The 13817-nt window shown below is 44.1% G+C and overlaps 1 protein-coding gene across 10 annotated transcripts in view; it reads right to left on the bottom strand.

The window, feature by feature from the left end:
- Positions 1-439: 439 nt before the first annotated feature.
- Positions 440-13817, bottom strand: part of PIP5K1A (phosphatidylinositol-4-phosphate 5-kinase type 1 alpha) — a 40257-nt gene continuing 26879 nt past the window's right edge. For 3 of the 10 annotated variants that reach the window (XM_043576270.1, XM_043576266.1, XM_043576267.1), the window contains 9 exons: positions 13447-13746; positions 9075-9280; positions 8209-8292; positions 7335-7383; positions 7053-7137; positions 5812-5958; positions 5480-5609; positions 4779-4914; positions 2382-2435 (listed from right to left, as the gene is read on the bottom strand). In XM_043576270.1, coding sequence (XP_043432205.1) covers positions 4815-4914; positions 5480-5609; positions 5812-5958; positions 7053-7137; positions 7335-7383; positions 8209-8292; positions 9075-9280; positions 13447-13746 — 1101 coding nt within the window. In that variant the 3' untranslated portion in view covers positions 2382-2435; positions 4779-4814. Of the gene's footprint in view, positions 2103-2381; positions 2436-4778; positions 4915-5479; positions 5610-5811; positions 5959-7052; positions 7138-7334; positions 7384-8208; positions 8293-9074; positions 9281-13446; positions 13747-13817 lie in introns of those variants that run through there. The other 7 variants (XM_043576269.1, XM_043576268.1, XM_043576272.1 and 4 more) reach the window with 5 other exon arrangements.

Genomic DNA, 13817 nt, shown 5'->3' with positions numbered 1-13817 from the left:
AGAGGAAAACAGAACTGAGGGATGCTTTGTCTATGCTCTTCTAAGTGATGCCTTAGGGCCAGGTTGGGGGAAGGAAAGAGGGAATCTGAAGACCAACTTGTCTCAATCTTGCTGTGTCCCTCTCCTTTCCTCCTAAACTTGAGGAAGATTTTCGGTGCTGGATCCCAAGATCCATTAGTTAAAATGGGTTGCCATCTAGGCAACAGACCTACGGTAATTCCCTTCTTCACTCACCGCTTTTCCCTGTCAAATTGAAGTTGTTATGGTGGAGGGGTGGCTGGAAGGTAAGGAATGAAGCCAGCACCAGCCTGCACCAGACTGAAGGAACCTGGGGAAGACACAGTATTCGCTCAGAGAAACACAAAGAACATGGAGCCTGAACAGGGGCAGGAGATGGAGCGTACGGTGTTATGAAAAAGAATTAGGAAGAAACAAGAGATCTAAATAACTGATGAAAGTTTAATACATTAAAACCAAGGATTTATCACTTTTATATTGCATTTGAGATTTCTGAACAATACAAAGTAGAGGCAAATAATGACACTTCATAAAAATGTTGATTCCCCATTCCCTTCCCTAAGACCCAGCCTCCCTCAAATATTCCCTCCCACCCCCTACAGAACTCTGTCCTGAATAAAACACTTAAATACATCATAAATAGTAAATTATGAAAAAAAATAGCAAGAATTGTTTCTTTCCTTCTTGTAAAAAAGAACATGGCAGCAAAGACAGGCAGCCAGAAACTGGCTGGGGGTGTCTAATATAGACAGTTACTTGGGGGATGGGCTACCCTACTATCAAGGTCGGGTGGGATGGACAGGAGAGTCTTCAACAATCTGCCTGAGATGCCAGGCCTCCTTCTTCCCCTGGCAGGAGTAGGAGGATCAGATGGGGAACCACAACTCTTGGAGACGGGAACAGAGGGATTACAAAGCTCCCATTTCCGAGTTTTCTGTATGAGAAGGGGCAGGGCATGTGGCACAGCAATGACCTCACCTAGGCAAGAATCTGCTGGCTCCCCATGAGTCTAAGAGAATATCCTCTAGCCTCATAGCTAGACTGCCTGTTAAATGGACACAGGTGTACCCTTTCCACTTGAACTCCACGAACAGCAGAACTTTGTCAGAAAATGTGGGAAGGGCAAGGAAGAAACCTTTCGAGAAGGATCCAAATTCATTTGATTAAGTCTTCGTATTTAGAAAAACAAGCAGAATATATTTCAAATTGCAGAACAGTAATAATCGTGATGGCCCCGCAGTGAGTCGGGTCCCGCCTAGGAAGGGCTCTGATCTTCCAGCCCCATGACTGCCCTTCTGTTTCAACCAAAGGGGTAAAGATTACCCCATGTCCCACTCTCTCCATTCCTTCAGGCTTAAGAAATTCATCAAGAGAGGTGGAGTTAAAGAGGTGCTGCTCTTGGCAAAGCAGTTCCACACTTCCATTTCTCAAACACCAGGGGGCTCTTCTGAGGGAACCCCATGAACAGGCAGCTCTCCAACACTTCTGGAGTTTTAATCTGAAACTAGCTTGAAATTGTGTGCTGTGCGCTAGTCTTTCTTTTCCTTTTTTTTTAAGAAAAAAAAAAAAAAAAAGGAAGTTGGGAGTTGGTTTAATACCATTACTCCCCCAAAACCTTTACAAAAGTTACCAGGGTCTTCTTCCAGAGAAAGAGCTAAGGTGGAGATAAGGTGCCAGCCAGTCTGTCCTGAGGAAATAAGAGTCCAGCTCCTGGTGAAGGGTAGATGAGGAGGAAGAAAACCACCAAGTGCAGCAACCCCGCTTCTAGCAGGAAGAATTGGGGGCTTGAAAACAATTCATTTGTGGAAGCCAAGGCTGGCCAGTTGAAAACTCATGCCACTCAACTCAGAAGTGGGGAGGACGCTGCTGTCCTCAACTGTCCGAGGCACTAAGGCCCATTTGTAAGGAAAGGGAGGGAGAAGACGATCTTCTTCAGGAAAGAGACAGCCCCCCCTAGCCTCCAATATGCTTCTTCTGTGATGACCACGAAGAAGAAAACTCAGCATTGCTGGGGCAAGGGCTGGCATCTTGGGATCGCCAAGCTGGTAGAATCTTGTTCTAAGTCTTCTGAATTTTTTTGCTCACTGGAAAGGGAAAGAGTGTAAAATTAAGGATGTGGAGTATGAGATGAGGAGCCAGGAATGGAATTCAAGTTAATTTCAACCTGATTAGAAGAGTTAAGAAGTCTTCTTCTATTTCAGTCTCTGCTTGCAAGTACAAGGTTCCCAAACCACAAAATTTAAAAAGGCAAGATTTAGGGGGGCACCCAGTCCCTCTAACCTTGCCAATTAACTCCTTGTTCCACTCCATCAGTGATCATCTTTATACCCTTCAAAGCATTTACCTCCCCCACATCCCAGACACTCACATGGGTGAACTCTGACTCTGCAACTTCAGGCTTTTCCAAGAGGATTGAACTAACAGGAGAAAAAAAAAAATGGAGGCAGAGAGAAGTATTAGAAGATAAAAAAGAAAAAGGACCCTCCTTTCAAGTCAGATCTTATACTGCTTCTCCATATTTCACTTCAAGATCGATTTAGGATTCAGAAAGAAAAGGTTAAGAAACTACCAGATTTAGAAGCATGCCATTTTAATTAACTATTTATCATCTTGAGTACAACAAAGTATTTCCTAATATCCTCCCCTTCTGTCCTCAATTCCCAGGTGTGGCAGGCACTCAGTGATCACTGCTGCCTGATATTTATGCCAGTGTAAAATTTTCTTTTAGTGTAGGCTGGATTTAGTGATTCTCTTCTAGTGGACAGATGAGAAAACATCAATTCTGAGATTAGGTTACCAAATACCCTACCTAGCTTCCTCTTTGGCTCATGCTCTCACTGTTTGCTCTGAGAGAAGCCAGCTGCCACATGGAGAGAAGCATGTGACAAGGAACTAAGGAAGTACCACTGGCCAACAGCCTGCAAGGAACTGAATCTTGCCGACAACCACATAAGTGAGCTCGGAAATGGATCCTTCCTCAGGCGAGCCTCCAGATGAGGCTACTTCCCTTACAAACAGCTTGAATGTAATCTCCTGAGAGACTCTGAGCCAAAGGCACCCAGCTAAGTCACAATGAAGTATTTAAGCCACATAAAATCTGAGATAATAAATGTTTGTAGTTTTTAGCTGCCAAGTTGGAGGTAATTTATTACACAATCAATAATACAGCTTTTTGTACTTGAAAATGAAGTGCTGCTGAACTAAAAATCTAAAAAGTGGAAGTAGCTTTGGAAGAGGGAAGTGGGCTTTAAAGAGAGTTTTAGTGAAAGTTTAAAAGTGCCATGAATATACTGTAGAATTTTAGACTTGAATGGGTGAGTGGCCAGTGTGGGCTGAAAGGAGAGTGAGAAAGATCTTACTGGCAAGTGAAGGAATTTAGTGGAACAAAGTTTAGCAACAATATCATATGCAGTTATGTGAAAAGTAGAATATGTACCTAATGAACTGGGTGATCTAGCAAAGGAGAATTCTAAGCAAAGTCCTGAAGGTGCCATGCAATTCCTTCTTAATAATGCTTAGAATAAAACTTAAGAGAAGAAAAAGATTAAGGGAAGGACTATTAAATAAAAGGAGGACTTGCCAGGACTTAATGGTTTTGAAAATTCTGAGCCCCTCCAGATAGCAAACCACGCTGAAGTTAAGAAACGGCTTGTGAACAAGCAAAGTTTTATAACCTGAGCACTACCAGGAAAATGTGCCCTAAAGACAAAGCCAATGGTATGACTGTAAAACATTTTTTTGAGACCTCAGAAAAATCAAAGTTTGTTGGTTAGAGTACTATTCAATCATGCAAAAGGCCATCCAAAAAGATTAATGTCTTGTAGATCCTCTCAACAACAGGATCTCTAAGAAGCACAGGGCTTATATCAAGACGGTCAGTATCTGTGGGTGTGGCTTTTGTCTGAAGGACTGAATCCCAATGAGATTCATAGGAGGTCCAGAAAATCTTTGAGGGCATTATAACAACAGAAACATTACCAGCTTGGACTGAAAGGGACAGAAACAGTACAAAATGAAGAGAACACTGGACCCTAAAATTGCACTGGCAAGAGAGCAGGCTGACAAAACTACTCAGCTGCAAACACATTCTACCTTTTGTGAAAAGGTAAGACCCAGAAAGCAAAACCAAGACTCCAAATGGTGGAGCCAAGAGCCATGGATAATTACCCCCATGTTTTGAGACTTGATAAAAGAAACTCCAACAATAGCTGGATTTTGGACTTAGCTATGCACCAGTGACTCCTCTGTGTCTCCTTCGCTCCTCTTTTTGTACAGGAATGTGTACAGTGGTTATCTCCTTACTGCCTCACCACTGTCTGCTGGGTATGAAGGGAGAAAACCTCTTTATTTTTCACAGGTCAAAAGCCTGAGAGGAACTATACTCGAGGAACACCACCTGGGGAATTCGTTCAAACCAAGACCTAATTCAGAGGACAAAATTCTGGAATTTGAGCTGCTGCTATAATGGGGATGGGACTTTTAGAGACCATGGGAGCCAATGAATGCATTTTGCACATGGAGGGATGTGAATTATTGGGGGCCAGAAGATGGACTGTGACAGGTCGCTCGTTAGGTGGCTCCCCATGATCTCTGCTTCCTGATATTCATACCTTTGTGTAAGCCCTTCTCCTTGTGAGTTTGGGCGTGTGGGCCACATTTAGCGACTACAATGCGGTACAGGTGACAGGATGTCAATCTTGAGGTTAGGTTACAAAAAGATTATGGCTTCTGCAAAGGTGCATGCACTCTCATTTACTCACTCTTGAGAGAAGCCAGCTGCTATGTGCTGAGTTGTCCTAACAGAGAGGCTCACGTGGCAAAGAACAGGGAGGTCCCCAGCCAACAGCTGGTGAGGAACTAATGCCCTCTGTCCAGTAACCCACAAGGAACTGAATGCTGCCAATAAGCACATAAATGAGCTTAGAAGTGAAGCCTCTCAGTCAAACCTTCCAGACAAGACAGTAATCCTGGCCAACACTTCATGAAAGACCCAGATTCTGACCCACAGAAACTATGATATATGCTTGTTATTTTAAGCCACAAGTTTTAGGTTAATGTTTTATGATGGAATAGATAATCAACACACCATGTTACAAAATTAAATCACAATCTTCATACTGGATTCTTTTGCAAGATTGACTGTTCATTTTCTTCACTGCCCAGGAATCTTCCCAGGCTTACAAAATAAGCAGAGAATTCTCATCTAACTCAACAGGAGATAAAGGGTTGGTTGGGGCGTGTTTTGACTGAATATCAAAAAAGTCTTGCACACCCCCCTAAAGATGGAGAGATATTGACACTTTTCCAAATCACTAAAGATCAGCTAAAAGAAAGTAAACCTGCAAAAATCTAGTGAGGAGCAAATGACAATGATCTCTTGAAGAAACAACTTATGGAGGTTCCTAAGGACCTGAAGAGAGACATGAAAAGATTATATGGAAAAAAGGGCCAAGGAACCAACCTTGTAGTTTGCATTTGTAAAGTCTCTCCAACTACAGGTGAGAAATAGGGGTCAGGAATAGTCGTGACCTCACTGATTTTCTCCAAAGGTGGAGTCTGAGGTAAAACATCAGGACGACCGAAGTGGACGCCTGGAAAAAAGAAAAGGGAAGAAAATCAATAAATAAAAAAGAAGACAAAATGGGGTGGGGAAAATACGGGGGGGAAAAAAATGAAGCAACTTGGCTTTTCCTGGACAGGAATGGAGAGTAGAGGTCCTAGGCAGATAAGATAGGGCTCCGAAGGAAGGGAGGGAGTGCCCACGCACATGGGAGCCCCAGCCCTGGCGCTGACCTGGCTCCACTTCCGCCTTTGTTGTCACTTGTGCCTTGTGCTCCCCAGAGACCGATGTCTGGTAAGTAATGCAGGAGTTGCCGCTGGGGCCTGCTCGCCGAGAGAAAGATGAGCCAGACCGAAACTTTTTGGAAGGAGAGGGCTTCACTTCAAAAGGGAAAGAGAAAGCCTACTTAGCACCCACCTAAGAAACCATCACCAAGACACAGATACAAATCGCCAGCACCCCCAACACAAACCCAAAGGTGCTCTGCAAAGCGGGCAGAAGGACTAATGTCAACAAAGACAAGCTCTATTAACTACTCTTCAGAGGACAGGGTGTGCATCTTGGGTCACCTCACTTTGGAAAGCAGAGAACCTAGACGAAAGGAGACAGACACACACACACACACACACACACACACACACACACACACATCTTTCCCCTGCTACACGCAACCTCGATGGCTTTGCTTCCACCCGATGAGATGTCCTCCGCTCCGTCATTCCCTTGTTCTTTAGTAACGTCCTCCAGGTCAAGCTGACGAAGATGACCCTTTCACTCTGCATCCTCGTAGCACTTACGCACACAGCACCGTGATACTTTACACTTGTTTATATATCACTTTGAAAAGACTTTGAAAAGATTTTTCCATGTTTCTTTAAGACTGTCTGGCATGCCTAAGTCCTCTCTGCCGCACTGAGGGACGACTGAGGCCTAAGATGAGGAGATGGGAAGGAGGAGTTGGAAATGTGCCAGGGTCAACAGCATGGAAGGTTTGGGAAGAAGAATACTGGCACTTTCCAGTCACAAAAGTTGAGGGAAGAGAGTGAGAAGGACTGCTAAGCAGAAATCAGTAAATGCTTCTCCAACCCTTTGATCCCACTCTGAGAATTCCTTGGCACTGGGGATACGAACAGAAAATAGAACACCTGTGATATCCTTGTCTATCTCTGTAAGTCTGGCTCTATCTCAGCCTGTGGCGTGGATCCTACTCCCACAACGACACTTTTTCCCCACCAATCCCACTTCCCAGAAATGCCCCTCACCTCAATGACACACGGAGGGACAGCCATGGGGAAAGCAGCAACTCGGAAACCACGGGGACAGACAGAGTGACTGACATAAAGACGGGCAGCAGTTCTCACGGGATGTGGGTAGAGCAGAAGAGGCTTTGGCAGTTCCCTGACAGAGGTGTCTTGCCCCCCCATCTCCTGGAGTAAGGGAGGCACTGGGGGGTCATCTGGTAGAAGCCACTTACAGGGTATCTTCTTGAACACTGTGTTGCACATGAAGCGTTGGAACCGTTCAGCATAGAAGCCTGGCCGATGCACCGATACGGTGTCCTGCAGAGCAGAAGAGAGGGCTGCAGAGTTAGAGATGGGGAGGCCCAGCAAGAGGGCCTCTATTTAGTCCTAGGGCTGCTTTCCCCTAGGCTGGGACCCAAGCAGAAGGGCAGAACCCACAAACGAAATAAGAACAAATGGAGGGGGCAAATCAGAACTGAAGGAGGCAGGAGAGCCTATAGCAAACTGCTACTCACCCCATCATGTACCAGAGCTTTCCAAGAGTGCTCCAACTTCTTAACAAACCTGCCGAGAAAAATGTTTATCACACAGCCCCACAGTTTTTAAGTGAATGACACAGTTTTCTCTTTTAGAGTTGAAGAAGCTGGGAAAGCACTCCCTCTATAAAACTAGCTTTCCAAAGAACAGACACAGTCATGCTTGTTCAACATGGAGATCAAAGCTGTTTCCAGGGAAGTCACTTAGCTCCCCATAGAAAGAGAGCAGTAATTATGTCCCTGGTAAGTCAGAGACAAGAGCATTTATTACAAAAGGAGAACTGAAGGAATAGATGGGTATGCTACTAGGGGGAAGAGAGGAATTAAAACTGGATGATAAGACGCTGAAACGGTAAACCAAGTATTGTCCAATCCTCAGTAGTAGCTGAAACCTGGGATCCAGCATTCCCAGCTCTCCCCTCACTACCACCTCACTACCTCTGTTCCACAGGCTAACACTCTGCACAGAACACAGTGATCCTCTTGTTTTTCCTCTGAGGAAAGGGGAATGGTGTTTCCAGCTGTATCCCAATGTGGAGTGTGACTCATCTCACAGGTTTCTCACAAAGAGCCAGACAGATGGTGTATTCTACCCTGGTGCTTCTGAGGACTGACTCAGCTCTCCACAGAGGTGTGTGTTATGTTTGGGGAAGTGGCAGGGTAATGAAGCCAGGGAGACAGGCAAAATCAATGAACCAAACCACCATTTAAAACCTAATGAGGTAAGCAGCCGGGTTGCAACTCACTGTTCTTATTTCAGGAAGAATTTAGTGACAAACCCACCTGAAGGAGAAATGTGAGTGGTTATCTGCAACCACTCTGCCCCCTCATTTGGGATCTGTGCACTCCTCACCTGTAAGACTGAAGAATGTCAATGATCCCAATATAAAGCAGCAGCCTTTCCCCTTTACTATTGCGGGCCGGGATGCCACCCATACTGTTCCGGAAGACAAGAAGAAAAGAGTAAGAAAATCTTTGGCCTGGCACACGGGGCTTCTCTTAACCTCGAGTCAGATCAGGACAGGGAACTGAGACCTAAACATAACCGTCCCATCTCCCATAAACTGGGGAAGAGAACCTTCCTCCATCCCCAAGAACCACTCTGGAGTACGTATTACAACCTCTTTGCCTCCAAGTTTCACTCACCTTCCCCCTCCGACCCTAATTCCACCAAAGAGAATCTAAAATCACCTCTACTCAGCCATGTTGGAAACGTTCCAATAACTGAACTTCCTCAGTACTTTCATATTTTACTTCACGCCCACTAGGACACTCTTCTTGAGAGTCATGGTATCCTTTACCGTGACTTAAAACTGAAACTACCTACAAGACATTTATACTTCACGGTAAATATGCTTCCCTGATAGATCCACCATGGTAAGAAGGACATCTTCCATAAAGCTGCCTATAACAAATTGCTTTTGGTGAAGTTTCAATATAATAGGCAGACATGTCTAAGACCCTGAGTAGATTCTTTTCAAAAAGTCTTTTAATTTTGAATAGCTCTCTTTCTCAGATGTGCTATAAATCCCCAATTTGAGACCTCTTCCTTTCTTTTTATATTCTTAAGAAAGTTCGTTCTATAGTTCTATAAATACTAATACTGTCAACTTAACTCCTGAATCAGGGCTACTCTTATTCCAGAAGCTGGGTCCCCTCCTCAAGAAAAACCTACAGTGAGTCTATGCTCTCCTTTCCGGTGTCCCTGAGCCCACTCACTGGTCATCAGTCTCCATGGTGCCACCTCGCCGAGCCTCGCCCTGGATAGATTCCATAGCTGTGGAATAGAGAGCCTTTTGGGGGGCTGGTCTGCGAGTATCAACTGAATACTGTGTTTCATTGCCTAAGGGCTCTCGTTGGGCATGATCTATGTTATGGATTGACATCAAGAGGCTATAGTCCATTATCTTGAAGCTCTGCAGCACCTAAGTGGAAAGAAAACAAAAACAAAAACCATGATCTGAGCCTTGGGAGGTAAGAGAACTCTTTTTCAGGACCTCACAGCTTTCCTGATTCAATTCTTTTTTTGTTTTTTAAAGATATATTTTTTAAATATTTAATTTTTTTTAATTTATTTATTTTGGGGAGAGACAGAGTGTGAGCAGGGGAGGGGCAGAGAGACAGAGACAGAGACAGATAGAATTTGAAGCAGGCTCCAGGCTCAGAGTTGTCAGCACAGAGCCTGATGTGGGGCTCAAACCCACGAACTGAGATCATGACCTGAGCTGAAGCCCGACACTTAACTGACTGAGCCACCCAGGCACCCCGATGTTTATTTATTTGAGAGAGACAGAGAGGGACGGAGAGAGAAGTGAGAGAATCCAAGGAGACTCCACATCATCAGCATGGAACCCGATGTGGGGTGTGGGGCTTGATCCCATGAACCATGAGATAATGACCTGAGCCAAAATCAAGACTCAGACTCTCAACCGACCAAGCCACCCAGGTGTCCTTCAATTATCCTTTTTTTTTTTAATGTTTATTGGTGGGAGGTGAGGGAGCAAAGAGAGGAAGAAAGAGAATCTCAAGCAGGCTCTGTGCCGACACAAGGCTGGAACTCACAAACCGTGAGATAAATGACCTGAGCAGAAACCAAGAGTCAGATGCTTAACCAACTGAGCCACCAAGGTGCCCCTTGACAGTAAACCTCCAGGGTTAACTACATAGGCTTATCCTTTGCTCCTCCTAGTCCCTGAAGAAGAACATATTAACCTCCTCTGGTCACCGTTTACATCCCTTCAGCTTTCTTCCATTTGAGTAAATATATATTAGACCGCTGCCTGGCCCACAAGACGCTCTTTGTTCCTTCCTTGTATCTCTTTATTATTATTATTGAGCATTATTTTCTCAAGGGAACAAGGAATACATACTTGAATTGTAAAGAATCCACAAGGAAAGTCTGGTAAAGTACACTTCGTGATAGAACAGATCTGCTGCAGGACCTTATATGCCCAGCTTCAATTCAGTTCAGTATTTAGCGAAGCCCTAATATCTGTATGCGCTGTGCCTGCTTATTGGGGTACAAAGATACTTAAGAGGGGTTCTGTCCTCAAGGATATTATAATTTAGGAAAGAAAACAACTACAAAAATAAATGCAATACAGTCTACTATGTGCAACAACAAAACTGCTTACATGACTAAATAGTGTAGAAGTCAAGAAGTGATACATAAATAAGCTTATGAAGGATAAATTGGAAAATAAGTCCAAATAAAGGCCTGGAGACATGAAACAAACAGCATGTTACATCCTGTGAGATGTAATTTGGTACTACTAAAACAGAAAATGCAAAAAAAATGGTGTGGCAGATTACAGAGGTTGATAGGGGCAAAGCAGTAACAGGCCTGATGTGTCATATTAAGGAGCCTCGATTGTGGGGTGCCTGGGTGGCTCAGTCAGTTAAGGGTCCAACTTCGGCTCAGGTCATTATCTTACAGCTTGTGGGTTTAGGCCCCATGTCAGGTTCTGTGCTGACAGCTCAGAGTCTGGTGCCTGCTTTGGTGCTTCTCTCTACCTCTCCCCTATTCATGCTTGCTGTCTCTCAAAAATGAATAAACATTAAAAAAAATTTTTTTTAAATAAAAAACAAGGAGCTTGAATTGTATCCCACAGTTCTCAACCGTCCTTCCATTCCAGAACAGCATGTGAAAGGGTGTACTCCCACCAGTTCCAGTGGCCCACTTTGGTGATGCAGCTCAACCAAGGGTGTTTTGGTAGGTTGGTGGAGGAAGCGATGAAGAGAGCATAGGAGTGATTCTTTTTTTGTTGTTGTCATGTTTGGAGAAAGAGGGGGGTGGGCAAAGTGAGTGAGTGAGAGAGAGAGTGAGTGAGTAAGAGAGACAGAGAGACAGAGAACTTCAAGCAGGTTCCACACCCAGAGTGGAGCCCAACACAGGGCTGGATCTCACAACCTGAGATCATGACCTGAGCTGAAATCAAGAGGTGGATGCTTAACCAACTGACCCACCCAGGCATCCCAGGAGTGATTCTTATTTAAGTTTGAAACCAACTCTCTGCTCCATTGTATCTAGTCCTTTCAACCAAAGGACTCAAACTAACATAGGCATTGCCCTGTAAATAGATGCAGAGTAAGCAAAGAACGAGGATGGACAATGTTATGGAGTAGAGAAAGATCCTACAGTAACAGCTGAGGAAAAAAAAAATCAGTAGGAAAAAGTGTCACAAAAAACAAAAAAAAAATGTGCATTAAGAAAGTGGAAATAGTCAACTGTCAAGCTGCAGAAAATTCAAGGAAAGACTCTGAAGTAGTCTCAGGGCACTTGGGTAGCTCAGTCGGTTAAGCACCTTTTTTTTTTTTTTAAAGCTTACATTTTTAAATTTTTTTTAATGTTTTTATTTATTTTTGAGACAGAGAGAGACAGAGCATGAGCACGGGAGGGGCAGAGAGAGAGGGACACACAGAATCCGAAGCAGGCTCCAGGCTCTGAGCTATCAGCACAGAGCCCAATGCGGGGCTTGAACTCACAGACCGTGAGATCATGACCTGAGCTGAAGTCAGACACTTAACTGACTTGAGCCAGGCGCCCCAGCACCTGACTCTTGATGTCAGCTCAGGTTATGATCTCAGAGTTCAGGAGCTCAAGTCCTGCTTTGGGCTCTGCATGGACAGCGGGGAGCCTGCTTGGGATGGTCTCTCAAAATAAACATTAAAAAAAAAAGTAGTTGTCTCTATTTGGCATCCCAAGTCGTCACTGGGGAGAACAGTTCATTTGAAGAGAGAGCAAAAGCCAGGACAGTGGGTTGAGGCAAGAATAGGTGAAGATAAATGAAAAGGAAAAAATAGAAACATCATTAGATAGAGACACTGAAAAAGGACCCTCCTAACCTTAAGATAAAAGAGATAAAAGTTTGTACATAGAAAGAAAACAGTTGGTAGAGGCGGAAGCCAGGGGAGGGAAAGGAAGGAAGTTGTGAAGCAGGACCCTAAGGAAATAGTCCTGCAAAAGGGACTGACCTGGACTAAGACACCAAGTTGGGCAGAAAGGAGATTAAGGATGGGTGAGTGCAGACATGTTTATAAATTGGAGATGGGGGCAGGACAAAGGGATGGTATGGAACAGAAGAGCGAGGTAGTCTGTTGAGAAACAAGGCTGGGGGATAAAAGTTAGAAAATGGTTTGGAGACAGTCCCAATCATGTGACATCTGTGCTGAAAGGAATAGGAAGTGGACTGGTGGACAATATTGAGGCTGGACAGCATCAACCTATAGAGATGCCAGGAGACACAGGTGTGTGATTTCCTTCAGCAGCACACAGCTTCCAAGATATAAATGTGGATTTGGTAGGCAGGACCAAGATCTGAGGAATGATGGTGCTGATATGCAAATAAGAAGAATACAGGATTATGAGGCCTAGGAGAGGTAGAGAAGAAAATGAAGCCAGGTGTGGGGAGGATAAACAGAATGTAAAAATGTAAAGGCTCAGCAATGACCTAATGTAAAAGTTATTTTATTTTATTTCAATTTTTTAACTAATTTTTAAAATGTTTTTTAATGTTTATCTTTGAGAGAGAGAGGGCGGGGGAGGGGCAGAAAGAGAGAGAGAAATACAGAATCTGGAACAGATTCCAAGCTCTGAGCTGTCAGCACAGAGCTCAATGCAGGGCTTGAACTCGTGAAACATGAGATCATGACCTGAGCTGAAATCAAAAGTCAGTCACCTAACTGACTGAACCACCCAGGTACCCTGTAATTAATACATTTATATAAAAAAAATTTTTTTAATGTTTGTTTATTTTTGAGAGAGAAACAGAGACAGAGTGTGAGCGGGGGAGGGGCAGGCACAGAGGGAGACACAGAATCCAAAGCAGGTTCCAAGCTCTGAGCTGTCAGCACAGAGCCCGCTTCGGGGCTTGAACTCTCGAACTGTGAGATCATGACCTGAGCCAAAGTCGGATGCTTAACTGACTAAGCCACCCAGGCTCCCCTGTAAAAGTTATTTTAAATGAAGTCTGGGACATATAGAGCTAAAGAACTGAGTCCCATCTCCTACAGATTTGATGGGAGAATAATAACCTGTTTAAGTGACTGAAATTTTTGGTATCTGAGAGTGAAGGAAATATGACAAACTCACCAAACAGTCACGCTGTAAGGTCTTACATAGAGCATTGTACATATCAGCATCCAAAAAAAGACCATCTGGAATGTCTTGTAAGAAGTCCAGGTCTTTAAAGGTGGGTAGAGGCTTCTCTCGCTCTTTTTGGGAAGCCCGCCGTTTGTAGGTTGAGCCCTTGAGGTCATATTTGATGTGCATCTTGACTGACCGTGGTAAGAGATTGTTCATCACCACAATTCGAATGTTCTTACCACCTGCCTGCACACAGTACAGTCCATAGAATTTAGGCAGCAAAGTGCGAGGGTTCTGGTTGAGGTTCTGTGGGCATGAAAGTAAAAAGAAGTAAGACAACAAGTCAGCTGATTTTCAGTGAAACTCAAGGGCAAAAA

Source organism: Prionailurus bengalensis, chromosome C1 (genome assembly GCF_016509475.1).
Source record: "Prionailurus bengalensis isolate Pbe53 chromosome C1, Fcat_Pben_1.1_paternal_pri, whole genome shotgun sequence".
In the NCBI taxonomy this organism is placed as follows: Eukaryota; Metazoa; Chordata; class Mammalia; order Carnivora; family Felidae; genus Prionailurus; species Prionailurus bengalensis.
This window is presented reverse-complemented; position numbering and strand designations above follow the sequence as displayed.